This window comes from Colletotrichum siamense (genome assembly GCF_013390195.1).
Source record: "Colletotrichum siamense strain Cg363 chromosome Unknown KSG_Cg363_contig03, whole genome shotgun sequence".
Classification (NCBI taxonomy): domain Eukaryota; kingdom Fungi; phylum Ascomycota; class Sordariomycetes; order Glomerellales; family Glomerellaceae; genus Colletotrichum; species Colletotrichum siamense.
This window is the reverse complement of record NW_023501016.1, coordinates 3,605,202-3,622,240: the sequence shown is the minus strand read 5'-3', so window position 1 is coordinate 3,622,240 and position 17,039 is coordinate 3,605,202. Positions and strand designations below refer to the sequence as shown.

General features: G+C 54.7%; 3 protein-coding genes across 3 annotated transcripts; all 3 read left to right on the top strand.

Annotated features, from left to right (window-relative positions):
- Positions 1-667: 667 nt before the first annotated feature.
- On the top strand, positions 668-2,597 carry CGCS363_v004943 (putative rhomboid protein; the record flags this gene model as incomplete). Its single annotated transcript, XM_036636792.1, has 3 exons — positions 668-1,478; positions 1,532-2,487; positions 2,544-2,597. 3 exons carry the CDS (start codon positions 668-670, stop codon positions 2,595-2,597), a joined length of 1,821 nt encoding a protein of 606 aa, XP_036498499.1.
- Positions 2,598-4,103: 1,506 nt separating this feature from the next.
- On the top strand, positions 4,104-7,514 carry pol3 (DNA polymerase delta catalytic subunit; the record flags this gene model as incomplete). Its single annotated transcript, XM_036636791.1, has 3 exons — positions 4,104-4,862; positions 4,911-6,724; positions 6,773-7,514. The coding sequence occupies 3 exons, from the start codon at positions 4,104-4,106 to the stop codon at positions 7,512-7,514; spliced, it is 3,315 nt and encodes a 1,104-aa protein (XP_036498056.1).
- A 3,695-nt stretch (positions 7,515-11,209) lies between these two features.
- Positions 11,210-12,706, top strand: gdhA (NADP-specific glutamate dehydrogenase; the record flags this gene model as incomplete). Its single annotated transcript, XM_036636790.1, has 3 exons — positions 11,210-11,255; positions 11,328-11,603; positions 11,670-12,706. The coding sequence occupies 3 exons, from the start codon at positions 11,210-11,212 to the stop codon at positions 12,704-12,706; spliced, it is 1,359 nt and encodes a 452-aa protein (XP_036498057.1).
- Positions 12,707-17,039: the final 4,333 nt, after the last annotated feature.

Genomic DNA, 17,039 nt, shown 5'->3' with positions numbered 1-17,039 from the left:
AGCTCCCCCGCGCTTCGACACTCGCAACCACCGTCTCTTACTGGTCCAATCATCCGAAGGCACCCCTAAACGAGACAGCGCGCACACCCAAGGCACCTCCCTACCTTAGCTCAGGTCGTCGTAGGTTGTTGTGCACAGGCGCATCCCAGCCCGCTAAACCACCACCTGGGTGAACCTGCAATTACAAGCCTCACTGCTGGGCACCCTCACCTGGCCCCAAAGTCGACTTCACTAGTCGGGAGCAATTTGCCTGCTACCGACCGGTCCACAAGAGACTTTGCTCACCTCATCGTCCGCCAAACGCCTCCATCTACCCAAAAAAGCACCAAGAAGGCTTAGCTCAAGCATCTTCTAGCAAACTTCCCGAACAAATACCTACGTCTCCCCAAACCTTGGAAGAGACGACCACACGACGAACACACACACACACACCTTCTCGACTTCCCGCTGTCACATTTCTCCGCGTTTGGTCCCCTTTTCGGTACCTGAGCGATTCTCCATCGCTCTAGCCCGATTCGACCCATCGTCAGCACAGCCAAGTTCCAGCTCGGCCCTCCAAGCGAAATTCCTCGCCCCGACAAGACAAAGTCGCCCAGATCCCCATTCCCCATCATCTTCCCTGGGTATCCGTAATTCAGAGGTGCTCTGCCCTCCTCCCCGTCCGATCATGGCATCCAACGATTACTACCACGGCGGCAAACCCCCCTCAGCATCTCCGCCACCTGCAGCATACTACGCTGGCAGCGCATACAACAACATTCCCTCTACGAGCTCTACGCCCGCGCCTCCCTACAGCCAAATATCACAGACCCCCGGTGCTTCCCATCCGCCACCACCGCGCGTGAACACCGTCTCGCCTTTCGAAACAGTCTTTGACGATCATGTCTATCCAGTAGACTCAACGCAGGACGGATTCCGACACAACGCCAACGGCACTCCCCAGCAGAATATGAGCCCCCAGGCTGCGAACAACCCGCAACGCATGAACACCGTCCACACTGTCAACACCGTTAGTTCTGTCTACAGCAGTGACAATCCAAACGACCCGCGCAACATGCAACCGTTGCCTCCTCTGCCACAACAGCCAACTGCCTACCATCGCGATGGCGCCTACAACCAGCACGATGGCGTATACGACCAGCACAGCGCGTATGCGCAGCCCAATCCCTACGCCCAGGATACTGCCTACTACGGTAACCAGGCCGTTTCTCCGGACTCGAGTAGGCCTCATGTAGCAGATGATATTCCTCTGCAGAGCCGGCAGGAGACCCAGCCCAAAGATGTGGAGATGAACGACAACGACCATGTCTACGACGCTCCCCAAGGAAGCCGCCGCTCGAAGAGCCGCCGTGATAAGAGCAAGGTCGGCTTCGGTCAGTTGGGTATGTTTGGCGCAGACAGAAAGGGCATCCCTTGGGTGGTTTACGTCTTCACCCTGGTCCAGGTCGCGGTGTTTATCGCCGAAATTGTCAAGAACGGTAAGTCTGCAAACTCACAAATCGATCCGGATATTGGTACTGACGATTGGTAGCTCAATTAACCGGCTCGCCCATCATGACCAAGCCCAGCTTCAACCCCATGATTGGACCTTCCACCTATGTCATGATCAACATGGGTGCTCGTTACGTCGCCTGCATGCACAACGTCAAGGGTATCCAAGACTCCAACACCTCGTTCACGTGGCCCTGTCCTAATTCGACATCTTCCGACGCCAACAACCCATCGAACCAGTGCGGACTCGGTGATCTCTGTGGTTTTGGCGGAGTTCCCGAGCCGAAGTTTGAGGGTCTGGACCAGAGCCCGGAGCCTGACCAGTGGTTCCGCTTCATCACGCCCATCTTCCTGCACGCAGGTCTGATCCATATTGGATTCAACCTGCTCCTGCAGATGACGATTGGCAAAGAGATGGAGATTGCTATTGGTTCGATCCGTTTCTTCCTGGTCTACGTGAGCGCCGGCATATTCGGTAACGTAATGGGAGCAAACTACGCCGGCGTCATGACAGCTTCAACCGGTGCTTCGGGTGCGCTCTTCGGCGTTATTGCGCTGACGCTACTCGATCTGCTGTACTCCTGGAAAGACCGCCGCAGCCCTGTCAAGGATTTGATGTTCATCATGCTGGACATTGTCATTTCCTTCGTTCTTGGTCTTCTGCCAGGTTTGGACAATTTCGCTCATATTGGTGGTTTCCTTATGGGCCTGGCCCTCGGCATCTGCGTCCTACATTCACCGAACTCTCTCAGGCGCAGACTAGGCACCGACCCATCCTACGCTTCAATGCAACTCAACCCCGCCAACCAAGGTGCCGGGCCTTCATTCTTGAGGAACCCGGTTGGTTTCTTCAAGGGACGCAAGCCTCTCTGGTGGGCTTGGTGGCTTGTCAGAGCAGGCTTCCTGTTGACTGTCATCATCGTCTTCATCGTTTTGCTCAACAACTTCTACGTCTACCACAACACCTGCAGCTGGTGCAAGTACCTCAGTTGTATAGTAAGTTTACCCTCAAAGTCAATGGCACGGCTTCCTCTCGCTAACACAGCCTCTAGCCTGTCAACAACTGGTGCGAGCTGGATGATTTCAAGCTCACGAAGAGTTCATGAAGATGAGATTTCAAAACGAAGACTTGGCGATGGAACGCCACGAGTATGAATGGTACCTTATGCATTGGGTTACGCACTTGACAAGGGGGTTCCGGTTTTTGCATTGCTCAGCGACGGCGTCCGGTTCGGTATGGGTATTATTAAAGGAAACATGGCTTCCTCCCTCGCTTATTCCCACAAATTGCATTCACAGAGAGCCAAAAGTCGCGGCTGGTTGCAGGGCTCTCATGCTGTTGCCGAGCTGACAAACGGCATGGGCACCAACGGTTGCAACGTCCGAGGACATGTTGATGCAGCGGTGCCTTGGCTACCCCGCAGATCATTCGATGGGCTGGACAACGTTACGTACTCGGAACCTGGCCTGTCATAATGAATAGAATAAATAAACATCGAGCATTCCCTGCCGCTCCGCTGTGTGCTTTTTCGTACCTCTCCCTCTCTTCTCTCATTGCGTTCGGGCCTCTCGGACGTCTTCATGCATCATAGTGTCGGCAGTTTTGAACCGCACGACATCGAGTGTTTCGAGGTAAGACGACTCCCGACAATCAAAATCGCCGATCTTATGATGATTCTTTTTTGCATGGCTTAGCTGAGCGGCTGTGACAAGTCGCAATTGATGCCTCGAAGAATGGATATCTGAAAATCCTTACTTGCTTTGCGTTATGGTGGCTTTAACCAAGACACATTACGGATGCTAATTATTGAGTATCCTAGGGCAGCGACCGAGCTCAGCATTCTTGTTGCTCTCAGAATTCTGGTTCCTGTACGAGAAAAAACCACTCCTTGTCGCCATTAGTATCTACTGATCAAGGACGCTGGTTCTGGTCATGGTCGAAGTTCTATTCAAGTTTCCCAGTATTACTTGGTCTTAGTTAATAGTCTACGAAATGTACTATATGTTTGCTGTTTGTTTGCATTAAATATCTCTGATTAGCTAAGTGCTGTCACTAAGGTGACTGATAATTGCCATGTCAGGCCATGTGTTTTTGTTGGTCGGTAGATTTATGGTGTCATACGCCAAACAGGCACGACGACGACCTAGGCAGGATGCAAGGCTGATGTCAATCTTCTGCATTGAATGTTCTTTTGTGGTTTCCGATTCCTTCCTGACTACTCTATATCAATATTCCATTCGTCTACATTGAATGTTCAGGATGACATGGACAAAGCAGTCAGAAGTGCAGCTCTCTACTTCCTATTCGGTGAACGGTCGGGGTGCTAGTGGCTCACCGAAAGGTGCCTAAATGTCGCGTCTCCAATGTTATCTTAGTCAGCAGATCGCGACCCCCGGCTTCAATTAAGCTGTGGGTCCGTCACGCTACACGTCTTCACGTCAGAGGCGCGTCTTCCATAACCACTCACCCGTGTCTAATAGCTTGCGCCCACTCTAAAACTGCCTGGTAGCAACCGCACAACAACGAATACTCGACTTAGCTACCTACCTCAACCGTGCTATGAGCTTTGGCTGAACCTCTTCCCCTTAACCATCGCAGCCAAACTCACAACATGGCTACCGCTGTCCTTCCCAAGAAGCGGGTGCTAGGGGAGACGCCCAGCACCCGTCGCAATATTCCCACGACACCATCATCCTTGAAGAAGCGCAAGGTCGAAGGCTTCTCGTCCTCCCCCGCCCACCGCATCGGCTCGCAAAAGAACTCGAAGAACCTCCCAGGCTCTAGTCAACCTAAGAGCGCATTCGAATCCGAAGTTCTCGAGAAGCTTAGCCAGGACATTTCCGAGGCCAAGCAGAACAATACAGAGAGAGATCAAGCATGGGACCGTCCGGAGCTGGTCGACTTCAAGCCAGAGAGGGACAGCCTGATATTCCAGCAGATTGAGGCGGAAGAAGGAAGCTTGCACGGCGGCAGGGCAACGGTGAAGCTGTTCGGTGTCACAGAGCAGGGCCACTCGGTGATGCTCCACGTCACTGACTTCAAGCACTACCTCTACGTTGCTGCCCCAGTGGCGTTCCGACCTGAAGACTGCAATGCCTTCAAAGCCTACCTCGAGTCACAGGTTGCGCAGCACCAACCGTGCATCCATTCAATCTCCTTCGTCATGAGGGAGAACATTTACGGTTTCCAGGGGAATGTTCAGAGCCCCTATCTCAAGATCACCGTCATGGACCCCAAGTTCATCAGCAGAGTGCGTTCAACAATCGAGACTGGAAGCGCAAACTGGAAAGGTCTGTGGAAGGGCATGGAAGGTGGTGTCATGACCTTTGACAACATCCAATACGTCCTGCGCTTCATGGTTGACTGCAAGGTAAGAGAGCACAGCTTGGTCTAAACGGATGACGCTGACAACTTTCAGATCCACGGAATGTCCTGGGTCGAAGCCCCCGCGAAATCATACCAGCTCCTTCCCCAATCACAAAGACAATCAAACTGTCAAATCGAGGCCGAAATCAGCCATTTGGATCTCATTGCTCACAAGCCCGAAGGAGAATGGTCCAAGATGGCTCCTTTGAGAATTCTGTCCTTCGATATCGAGTGCGCTGGCCGCAAGGGTATCTTCCCCGAAGCAACACACGACCCGGTCATCCAGATTGCGAACGTTGTAACACGGTACGGAGAGAAGAAGCCATTCGTGCGAAACGTGTTCTGCCTGGACACGACGAGTCCTATCGTTGCCACACAAATCTTGGAATTCCAAAAGGAAGAAAAGATGCTGAGCGAGTGGCAGAAGTTCCTTGTCAAGGTTGATCCCGATATCATCATCGGATACAACATTGCCAACTTCGATTTTCCCTATCTCCTCGATCGAGCCAGACACCTGAAGGTCAACGGATTCGAATACTGGTCCCGTATTCCGAGCATTGCCTCGAAGGCCAAAGAGACCAACTTCTCCAGCAAACAGATGGGTAACCGTGACACCAAGGCAACCAACACAAACGGCCGGCTGCAACTGGACCTGCTGCAACTTGTTCAGCGCGACCATCATCTTCGAAGTTACACACTCAACTCTGTGTGTTCGAACTTCCTCGGAGAACAAAAAGAAGACGTCCACCATACTATGATCACGGAACTGTTCAATGGAACACCTGAGTCAAGGCGTCGTCTTGCTCTGTACTGTTTGAAGGATGCGTACCTTCCGCAGCGATTAATGGACAAGCTGTCTTGCCTTGAAAATTACACGGAAATGGCCAGAGTCACGGGTATTCCGTTCAACTTTCTGCTTTCCAGAGGTCAGCAAGTCAAGTTCATCAGTCAGCTTTTCCGAAAAGCCCTCGAGCAGAAGCTTGTTATCCCGAACCTCCGGTCGGAGAGCAGCGACGAGCAGTACGAAGGTGCTACGGTCATTGAACCGACTCGAGGGTACTACGACGTGCCCATTGCCACTTTGGATTTCGCTTCCCTGTACCCATCCATTATGCAGGCTCACAACCTGTGCTACACGACACTGGTCAACAAGAAGGCCATTGAGAAATTCAGTCTGGTGAAGGATGAGGACTACATCGTCACTCCCAACGGCGACACTTTTGTTACCGTGAAGAAACGCAAGGGTCTCCTCGCTCAAATTCTCGAGGAACTTTTGGCGGCCAGAAAGCAAGCCAAGCGCGAGCTGGCTGTAGAAACGGATCCATTCAAGAAGGCTGTGCTGAACGGTCGTCAACTGGCGTTGAAGATCAGTGCAAACTCCGTTTACGGTCTGACGGGTGCGACGACTGGCAAACTGCCTTGTTTGGAAATCGCCAGTAGCACAACGAGTTTCGGTCGTCAGATGATTATGAAGACCAAGGAAGAGGTAGAGAAGAAGTACTGCATCGCCAACGGTTATTCTCATGACGCCCAGGTCATCTATGGTGACACTGATTCAGTCATGGTTAAGTTCGGTACGAAGGACCTTCCCGAGGCAATGAAGCTCGGCGAGGAAGCTGCTGGTTTCGTTTCTTCCAAGTTTGTGAAGCCCATCAAGCTGGAATTCGAAAAGGTGTACTTCCCATACCTTCTCATCAACAAGAAGAGATACGCCGGCTTGTATTGGACCAAGCCAGAGAAGTACGACAAGATGGATACGAAGGGTATCGAAACCGTGCGACGAGACAACTGTCTTCTCGTACAGACTGTCATTGAGAAGGTGCTTCGCATGATTCTGATTGACCAGGACGTCCAGGGTGCTCAAGAGTAAGTTGGATCCTCGCGTTTGTAGGAGCGCTTGCTAACAGATGCCAGCTACGTCAAGGACACGATTGCCGACTTGTTGCAGAACAAGGTTGACATGTCGAAGCTTGTGATCACAAAGGCCCTTACCAAAGACGATTACGCCGCAAAGCAGGCCCACGTTGAGCTGGCACAACGAATGAAGAAGCGTGATGCTGGCTCGGCGCCTGGCCTCGGCGACCGAGTGGCCTACGTGATGGTCAAGGGCGCTGCGGGATCCAAGAACTACGAGAATTCCGAAGATCCAATCTACGTTCTGGAGAACAATGTGCCGATTGACACCAAATACTACCTGGATAACCAGCTTGCGAAGCCACTTGGCAGAATCTTCGAGCCCATCTTGGGTGAGACGAAGGCGAACTCACTTCTCACCGGAGCGCACACCAGAACCATCGCAGTTTCGGCGCCGACTGTCGGAGGTTTGATGAAGTTTGCAAAGAAGACGCAGACTTGCATGGGATGCAAGAGGCCTCTGAAGGGCAAGGAGGAGAGCGCGGGGGCAGTGTGCTCGGACTGCGCGCCTCGGGTCGGCGAACTCTACAAGAAGACGCTTGATAGAACGTCGGATCTGGAGGTGCGGTTCGGCCGGCTCTGGACGCAATGCCAACGGTGTCAAGGCAGCATGCACTGCGAGGTGATTTGCAGCAGCAAAGACTGCCCCATTTTCTACATGAGAATGAAGGCCAAAAAGGACCTTGAGGATGCGGGTAAGGAACTAAAGCGTTTCGACTTTGACCAGGCGGCGATCTGGTAAGATGTTGCGTGGACGACAAGGGACCGATGAGGGGCATGGACGAAGGCGATGATGAAGACGGAGGGGCATTTGACGACGCTAAGCTTTTTTGCTCCATGGGCCGGTACAGGAGATGCAGCACATGCAGGCCTGCAGAGCAACGCAAGATGCGGTGGGCATGGACCCGCGATGAATATTTGTTTCGGAAAAGGCGTTGACGGAGTTTTGATGGAGGCAACGACAACCGGTAGGGGTCGGGTGGTCCAGACCTATTGGGAGGAGAAACATGCAACATGGCGAGAGAGTCATCAACAGTGTCGGGAAGAACCGGACGGAAATTTGGAGTGGATGGGGTGGTTGTGTTTCCATTGTATGATATTCTCCCATAATACGAGCCAACAGAGAGGGGAAGAAAGAAATCCGGAACGAGAACAACAGAGCTGCGGCAATTATTTCCACAAATCCCCAGGCGTGCAAGGACAAGTTCCGTTGTGGGCATTTGGATTTGGTTGCGATGGATGGACAGATGGATTCGCGAGAGTGAGATTGAGTAAAGGCTTCAGCTAACAAGGAGGCGAAAGCGGCGTGTTGATTGGCTGGGGCGACGGAGACCGGGGGCGGAGGCCGACGGTCCATTGAGCAGCGAGCGGAAGGGCGGACATGACAGCAAACAGTTACCTACTTACAGCGAGGGCGAAGGCGCAGGCGCAGGCACAGGCACGCAGGGCAGCCGCCGGCCGTTTTCCTGGATCGGCACTGGTGGCGGCGGCGGCGGACGACGGCGCAAGGCACAACACACAAACAGAACAGCACACGTCGGCTCGCTGTAGGGTTTCCCCACGTATGTACGCTTTTTAAGTTATCAATCTCATCCATCGTACGGTGCTACGCCGAGGGGCTCCGACTGTGGTCTAACTGTCGCTCTTTGGTGTTGTTGCTGCTCCTGCGCCTGCATCCAGATGTAAGTGAACCAACATCGTCATCAAGGCCACCTTTCTTTCACCTGGTCACCCAGGCCAACCTGTAAGGTCAAAGGTAATTCAATCAGGACGAGATTCACGTTACATGAGCTTTAAGCATAAATCCGTTTGCATCTTTTGACCAGCAATTCGCGAATAGAATCCTGTGAGAAAACGTAACAGAATGTAGAGAGAGGCAGTAAAACGTAATGGGAATGGGTTGTGGAGAGGACAAGAAGAGAGGCCAAGAGGTTTGGGTAAGTTAGGTTAAGCCAATGGCTGGGTGCGCGTATCTCTCTTTCTCTCTGTACGTTCTTCAGCAGACATGGCTTCTGCATCCAGAGTTGTTGCTGTCTCACACACTCACACTCTTGGAGCTCTCTGCATGCTGGTGTTAGTCGGCACAGTCTAAGCGATCTAACACACGGGCAAGCGCCCACTCTTTTCAATTCCGAGATTGGGGGCCCCTCCCGTCGCCCACTGAAACGCTGCAAGATGGATGGCCCCGGAGAACCGCCGGAGGAAAGAAACCCCTCCAAGCGCCCGAAGGCGGGATGGCCGACTTCACACACATACCTATGGCTGGCCGCTGCAGAACAAGCTCGGGACGCGAGCCGCTCGGTGGTCGGAATTTCATAGGCGAAGGAGGAAGAGGTGAAGAGGAGGGGAATGGGGGCCCCACGACGGAGTTCACGGCTCCAGCTCATGGCTGCCGTCGCATTCTGTCGGGTTGCGTCGCAGTTCTGGGACTCATCAGCCCAGTTTGTCAGCCCAGGCCGCAACCCGAACCCGCGTGGCACTGCCGTGCACCGTCCGTTGTCGTTCTGTCCATCAGAGCCCAACCTAACCTTGGAAGACCTTGGACCTGAACTAACACACACCCGACTGCTGGCCTTGCTTCACTTCCGCGATCGGAACCGCGACTCGAGGCGCCGTTTTTCGGCCCTGCCATTGCAATCTATCCTGTCAGCCTGTCTCGTCCCTGCTAGTCTTTTTTTTTTCTCCTCCGTCTGGTGCAGGGCCAGTCGCGGCGCGACTTACGAATTGTCATGAGCAATTGACATTTGTCCAACCCGTTGCAAATCCCCTCCCATCCCTCTTCTGCTTCTCTTATCAGTGATGGAGAAGAGGGATATGCAAGACCATGACGCCGCAGCCGTCATGGTTCTTCTCCTGCGCATCAGAAATTTGATTTTTCTCGCTCTTCCTGAGCTTCGATGTCGGAGATGCGATGCCGCATCGGCCGATCGAAGCGGCATTTAGTTGTAGTTGGAATGACTGTGCCGGCCTCACTTGTTCACATGCCCATGCACCACCATTTTGGTGTATCTCTCAGCTTCCAAGATTTTTTTCTTCTTGTCTCTATCTAGATGGCGGCGACCAATGACGAGTCGCTGATAAAAGGCTGAGATATGGCTTGCTGTTGACATGTGAGCTATGGCTGTAAGTGGCCACGCCACGGCATGCAAGGAGCATTTCGATTGTCAATGACATCTCGAATGTGACGGGGCCCCGGGAAGCTGCCCGTCAACGGCGTCGAGTGACAGACGAGCAAAAGGACGAATCCGTACATGCGGAAGACATGTGCCAGCGGGGACCCCCCCCTCCAACCCTTCCTCCAGGAGACAGAGATGGAGGGGCAAAGTGTCCCAAAGCTGCACCAGAGCATGCGATTGTTGGATGACGTCCCCCAGGTTCTGGCCTGTTTGGGACACGCGCGCCAGCCTGTGGCGACGGGGTCGATGGGGAGCCATTTCAGGCATTATTCTTCTCCCGAAGATGGAGGCCCCTGTTGCCCTGGGCTTGCCCTCGACCCGCCGGGCCATGGTCCATGGATGACGGGGTCCTTGCCCCCCCACCCCTGAACCCCTGCTTGGTTTGGTTGTCTGGTTTCCGCAATGGCAGCTTCGGTTCGCCGCCTCCGGGATCGCACCGCAGGCGCGGCTGGGCAGAGGACGTCTGTTCTTTGTGATGGAGTTGAATAATCTCGAGGCACCAGCAAATCAGAGCGCAGAGTGCTGCGGCATCAAGGGACCTGCAAGTCTGCATCTCCCATCTGTGGGAATCCCGGGACCGGTCCCGGCACTCTGTCCAGCCTAGAAGGCCACTAGACTCGGCTGAGTCTTTTTTACGTCAACCGCGTGGGTTCCGTCTGAGCTTTTTTCCCTTTCTCTCGCGTTATGGATAGGACTAATTGTCGGTCTGCCACCGAAACCACCGAATGAACGCGCATGAAGAAGAGATTGAGCGACGAGACGTTTCTTCCCGTAGCGCCCCCCACGGCCGACCCGGACAATGTCTTGCTCTTCGCGCTAAACGCATCCCCTGTCTGTCTATCTCGCTCTCTCACCCTCAGTAGCCTCTCCATCTGCTGGTCGACCCCCTCCCCTCCACCTTCAAACCATCAAGGCATGGTTCAAGGGCTTCCCGAAGCTTGGGAGGAGGAGGTAGTGGTGGAGGAGCCAGCAGGAGGGGAGAAAGGCGCGACCGGGGTGTGCATCTGGTCAAGGGGGCAACGAGGGCACTTTCGCGGTTGGTGAATGTGAGCTCTTACTCGATTCGATTTGGTCTCCCATATCTGATCGACAGCTTCCCAGATGTGTATATAAGCTTGCGGGCGTTCCTCCCTTCGAGATCGATTTTGACTTGGGACCTCATCAGCTTCTCTCCTGTCAGCCTCGAACCTGGACATAACTCTCTCGGAGACGCCAAGCAACTCTTTAACACAAACACTTCTCTCAACACACAACCGCCAACATGTCTAACCTTCCCTCCGAGCCCGAGTTCGAGCAGGCCTACAACGGTATGTCAATATATCACGAAACGAAGGTTTCTCGTCACCGGACGTACCAAGGCTGACTTGATCATCACACAGAGCTGGTCAGCACCCTGGAGAACTCCTCCCTCTTCCAGCAGAACCCCGAGTACCGCACCGCCCTCGAGGTCGTCTCCATCCCCGAGCGCGTCATCCAGTTCCGCGTCGTCTGGGAGGATGACAACGGCAAGCTCCAGGTCAACCGCGGCTACCGCGTCCAGTTCAACTCCGCCCTCGGCCCCTACAAGGGAGGTCTGAGATTCCACCCTACCGTCAACCTGTCTGTCCTCAAGTTCCTCGGCTTCGAGCAGATCTTCAAGAATGCCCTCACCGGCCGTAAGTCTAACCCCCGCCCCCAAGAAATCTGGGGAAAAAACCGTTTCAACTAACTCGGGCATCTAGTCAACATGGGTGGTGGCAAGGGTGGTTCCGACTTCAACCCCAAGGGCAAGAGCGACGCTGAGATCCGCCGCTTCTGCGTTTCCTTCATGCGCCAGCTCTCCAAGCACATCGGCGCCGACACCGACGTCCCCGCCGGTGACATTGGTGTCTCCGGCCGCGAGATCGGCTGGCTCTTCGGCACCTACCGCCAGGAACGCAACAAGTTCGAGGGTGTCCTCACCGGCAAGGGCCTGACCTGGGGTGGTTCCCTGATCCGCCCCGAGGCCACCGGCTACGGTGTCGTCTACTACGTCGAGCAGATGCTCAAGTACGCCGGTAAGGGCACCTTCGCCGGCAAGCGCGTCGCCATCTCCGGATCCGGCAACGTCGCCCAGTACGCCGCCCTCAAGTGCATCGAGCTCGGCGCCACCGTCGTCTCCCTGTCCGACTCCCAGGGCTGTCTCGTCGCCGAGGGCGACGCCGCCTTCACCCCCGAGCAGATCGAGACCATTGCCAACCTCAAGGTCGACCGCAAGTCCCTCACCGACTTCGACCACAAGGGCTCCTTCATGTACATCAAGGGCGCCCGCCCCTGGACCCACGTCGGCAAGGTCGACATCGCTCTCCCCTCCGCCACCCAGAACGAGGTCTCCAAGGAGGAGGCTGAGGCCCTCATCGCCGCCGGCTGCATCGCCATCGCCGAGGGTTCCAACATGGGCTGCACTCAGGAGGCCATCGACGTCTTCGAGGCCCAGCGCAAGGAGAAGGGCGCCGAGGCCATCTGGTACGCCCCCGGCAAGGCCGCCAACTGCGGTGGTGTCGCCGTCTCCGGTCTCGAGATGGCCCAGAACAGCCAGCGTCTGTCCTGGACCCGCGAGGAGGTCGACCAGAAGCTCAAGGACATCATGACCGATGCCTTCTTCAACGGCCTCAACACCGCCAAGGAGTACGTCAAGGGCGGCGAGACCGAGCTCCCCTCCCTCGTTGCCGGCAGCAACATTGCTGGCTTCGTCAAGGTCGCTCGCGCCATGCACGACCAGGGTGACTGGTGGAACTAAACGGATGGTTCTATGATGACCACCAAATAAAAAAAAGAAAAAGAAAACCCCCCCGGGAATGGGACACACGAAGCAGCCACGTCTCAAGAGACGATGTGCAGATGACGACTTGAGAATTTTTCGGTGTAACTTCCAATTGCATTTTGGAGCTGGCGTTGGCGGACAGGGATACCTGAGATAGTTCTATACCAAAACATTTTGATTCGAGAACCTTTCCCCTTCTGATGTGACTTCAAAGTGATGATGTCGGCACCGTTGAGGTTTAGGGCCAGAGTCTCGCTTGCGGCTTACACCCCCATGATGTGAAGTGCCGAAGAGGATGAGCCGAATCCTTCGGTTGGTTAGGTAGTAAGCGAGTCTGGCGAGTGTGGGATTACGGTGCTTACGAGGGATGAAGCGGTCCGTGTTGTCCAGAATTCCATGTGAAGGATCAGAGGGTTTGGTGGTATCGACCGGACTCTCCCGGCGTACATCGAAAACTTTGCACAATATCGTCCTCGTTACTTGAGAAACCCTCTGCGAAGCTGACCGGACGAGTACATAGTGATGAAGACAACCCAGGGAAACCTGGCACCAGGCGGCTCACGCCAGAGGTAGAGCTTCCTTTCCTAGGTTTTTGACTCTATCGAACTGCGGATGGACGATTTCTGATATCGAATTATAGGCCAGATTAACAAATAGCAAGAGCATCTAAAGTGAAGAAGTTTTCACAAAAATAACCGTCCATGACCCTCAACGGACTGTCTTGCAAGGTGAAGTTGGATCGATGAAACGTGCACGCCTGTAGCCATAGGAAGCGGCTATCCGGAGTGGCTGTGGCAGTGCATCAAATTATGAGCAGATATGTCAACCCTCAGGCTAACAGCGCGGTAAGAGGTTGATGGAGAGCGAATCTGAGACGGAGACGCTCCCCCTACTGTAGCGCTTGGGTGGGTGGCAATGCCACAAGAGGATGGTCGCTCTGCATGCCGCCATCAAGCTGACTTTGGCTAGCCGAAGCTCTAAATCTGGGCAGCCATTATCGTAATAGCCGCGTGTGCTGCCCAAAGAAGTCGTGTGCAACGTCCGCAAGGGGAAGAATCCGGGGATTATTCGTGCTGCTTGTGGAACGCTTCGACGATAAGGCCGGCCGGCCTCGACGGGTGGCCACAGCGACACGGCAGCTCGGATACGTTTTATTTAACGTCATGGTATTAATATCTGGGATGAGAGTGGTGGAATCTTTGGGTCGTGGCGCTCCCAACGGACGTAACGGGTGCCTCTGGTAGCGAAAGCGCATCGTGTGCGAGATTTCTCGATTTTCCGTGGATGCTGGCAAACGTCCAGGCGAGTGTGGGAGCACTTGACGTACAGGCGAATTAAGTCGAGACGGTCGTTTTCTTTCGGTCCGTTTCTAGGTCGATGCCGTTGGGTGCAGACGGATCGACCTCTGACATTTCGCGATCGACACTGCTTGCACGTCTGGAGGATCGAGGCACAGTAGATGGCGTTCTGTGCTCGGCGAGAAGGCTCTCCAAGATGCCAATGACATGATGTCAATCGCACGAGCAAAAGGACCATAACCCCTGATGAATGTCGTCCGCAAGCCCCGGGATGGGCATCCGGTGACGGCGGTGGTTGGGTCAGTGCGGGCCATCCATCTGAAGTCGAGCCCTCAGCCCCCATGCCATATGCTCGTGGTTGACCCCTGCAGAAGGGCTATCTGGAGTAGCCTATCCGGACGGGTCCCAGATTCCTAGGAAAGCAACTCAGCCCTACCCAGAAGTTTGCAGCAAAGGCTCGTGGAGTTGATGATTGTGCCAGTCAGATTGGATGACGTTGACGGAGGCAGGTCTTAGCTGCATTGCTCGTCGGACGATTGCTGACGGTTAGGGTAAGGGGTTCTCAAGATTGCTGCCAATGACGGAGGTGAATCGAGGAGGGACAAGAAAGGGCTGGAGATGACCGAGGGCGAATGATGCAACGTGTGCCGAGGATGGATGCTGCGGTGTTGCAGATACCTAGGTAGGTACGCTACGTGAGGCACAGAACACAGCCTTGACTGTTGCCTTGAGCAGTACAAGAGCGTAAGTGCGTATTAGGAGGCTCGTACCTGCCTGCCTACCGCCGGGATATCAGTGGGGGCCGGCGAGTCGGCATGGCAGTAGCGTATGGCGCAGCGCAGCGGGCGGCCGCTGCCCCGGATGACGGACGAAGGCCCCGCTGCGGGTCCTTACCGCGTGGTGCTTGAGGTACCACGACATCGCAGGTTGTCTACTGCGTATACCAAAGTACCTTACCTCGCGCGGTGAATAGTCATTGACTGAGGTGAGCTTACCAACATGCATAGTGGAATGGGGTGCGAATGGAGGGACAATGGATAGTCAACCAACGGCGATGCCACCCAACCCCACCACCCATCTTTACATAGACCACTTAGTTGCTGACTGCACTGCACTGCAACGCATGGCGGTTCTATTCACGTGCCGCACATGTGCACCGGCGATGCCTTAGCGGTGATATTGACGGGAGATCAGGCAGAGCGATGCCGTTTTTGGTCGGTTACGGGCCAATAGACGCAGCATCTTCACAGGGATTAGCCGTCACAGAACCGCAGCTATCTGCGCCTCCTTGTTGGCTGCCTTACGCCGGTGAATCGTCTCAGTCAGGTAACTATTCTCTATTCAATCGTTGCAAAGGCGAGGAAAACACTTCATGTTGGCCTGGGCCAAGACTCAGGTGTATGCGGACGTTATTTTGACGTCCCAAGAGGAAACTCATCCGAGACTCGTCTTGGACGGACGCATTCCGTGAGGCTCACAACTTCAGCTCGGAATGCGTCGGCGGTCCGGCTGCGTGTCTCGCTACTCTCCCTTCACCGAGGACCTGGAACCGAACAAGGCCAGTCCATCGTTCTCCAAACGTCGAAGCATATGCGCTGCCTGAAGCATTTAGCTAGGTAGCATCAAAACCTTTAACGGTTATCTCGGTTCAAGCCCCCGTGCCGTAGGCACGGTATCGATGGTGATGCCATGGCCTTTGCGGTGTTGTAGGGGTCCAATTGTAATTTAATTAACCTTGTCGTATCCGTCCCAGACGCAAGGATGGTTCAGGCATTCACTTCGAAGACGATCCGCCGGCGCGTTCTCCCCTGTGCGATTGCGCGCACCCACCACCGAACCAAGAACCAGCCGCGCTGGGCATTTGCTTTTTCAGTTGGTTTCGCTGATGAGATTGACATGTCAAGTTGAAGGTCGCCAGGGACGCTAAAACAAATCAAAACGGGTAACCAGGCCGTCGGGGTGGAGAGATCTCCACTGTCTAGGATTGGCAAAACCCGACCCGAGATCGATAGGAGCGCTGTCATTGGCCCATTTGCGCGCAGCGCAGGCAGAATCTTTTTTTTCCCAGACCAGCAGAGGCAGAGTCCGAGTCCAGCAATACGCCGTACCTCACTGCGCAGAGTCGCAGCACTCAACGCCTGGCCTGACCCGACATTCAGCTCCCTTTCCCCTCAGCCCACCCTTCCGCCATTGGACTGGCCTCGGCACCGTCTATTGGCCCAATATGAGGCAGCTGCTATTTTCTCTCGAATCATGACTGGTCGCGACGAACCAATAGACAGCCCTTCCGCAGTAGTTCCTGCACACTAACACCCGCTGGGAAGCCGCCGTGTACATCGTCCTTCCAACTGCGTACCTCTCACCTCTCATTCCAGAGTACATACCTCGCGCAGTAGTAGCGTAGGTATGCAACTACGGACGGGACACTCGACGGGACAATGGACGCTCCCATTATTTTCGGCAACGCCTTCTGCACATCTGCACTTCTGTCCAGCACCACTAACCCACCCACCCACACGTCAAGAGACAGAGAGACATGGCGCTGAACCCTCAGAGTCTCACTCTTACTCCATCTCCATCTCCAACGACAATCCCCGGCTTCGACTCCTCAGCCCCGAGTCCACCGCCCCGGTCTCGTCCCCCGTCAGCACCACTCCCTCCCAGCCAGCCATCGTCATCCCGTCAATTCTAAGGGAGAACTTGCCTCGGCCTGCTCGATTACTGCCCTCGTTCAACAGAACGACTCCTCGACTCGCTCCCCCAAGCGAGATGGACCCCGTGGGCTTGAGACATGGACCAACCGTCAGGTTGCCGTCACCGCAAAACTCGACTTGAATCATTGCCTACCTACCTTGGGTTCGGTGGAGAAACTGAGCGCGGCCCTATCGATACTCTATGAGACTTGGCCAATTCCTCACAGGAACCGCCCAACCAGTGTTGCTTCTTCGCCTCCATCCCGTACCTTCCGCTCCCGATTTGCGAAAGATGACGGATCCGGCACTGTCCCTTAC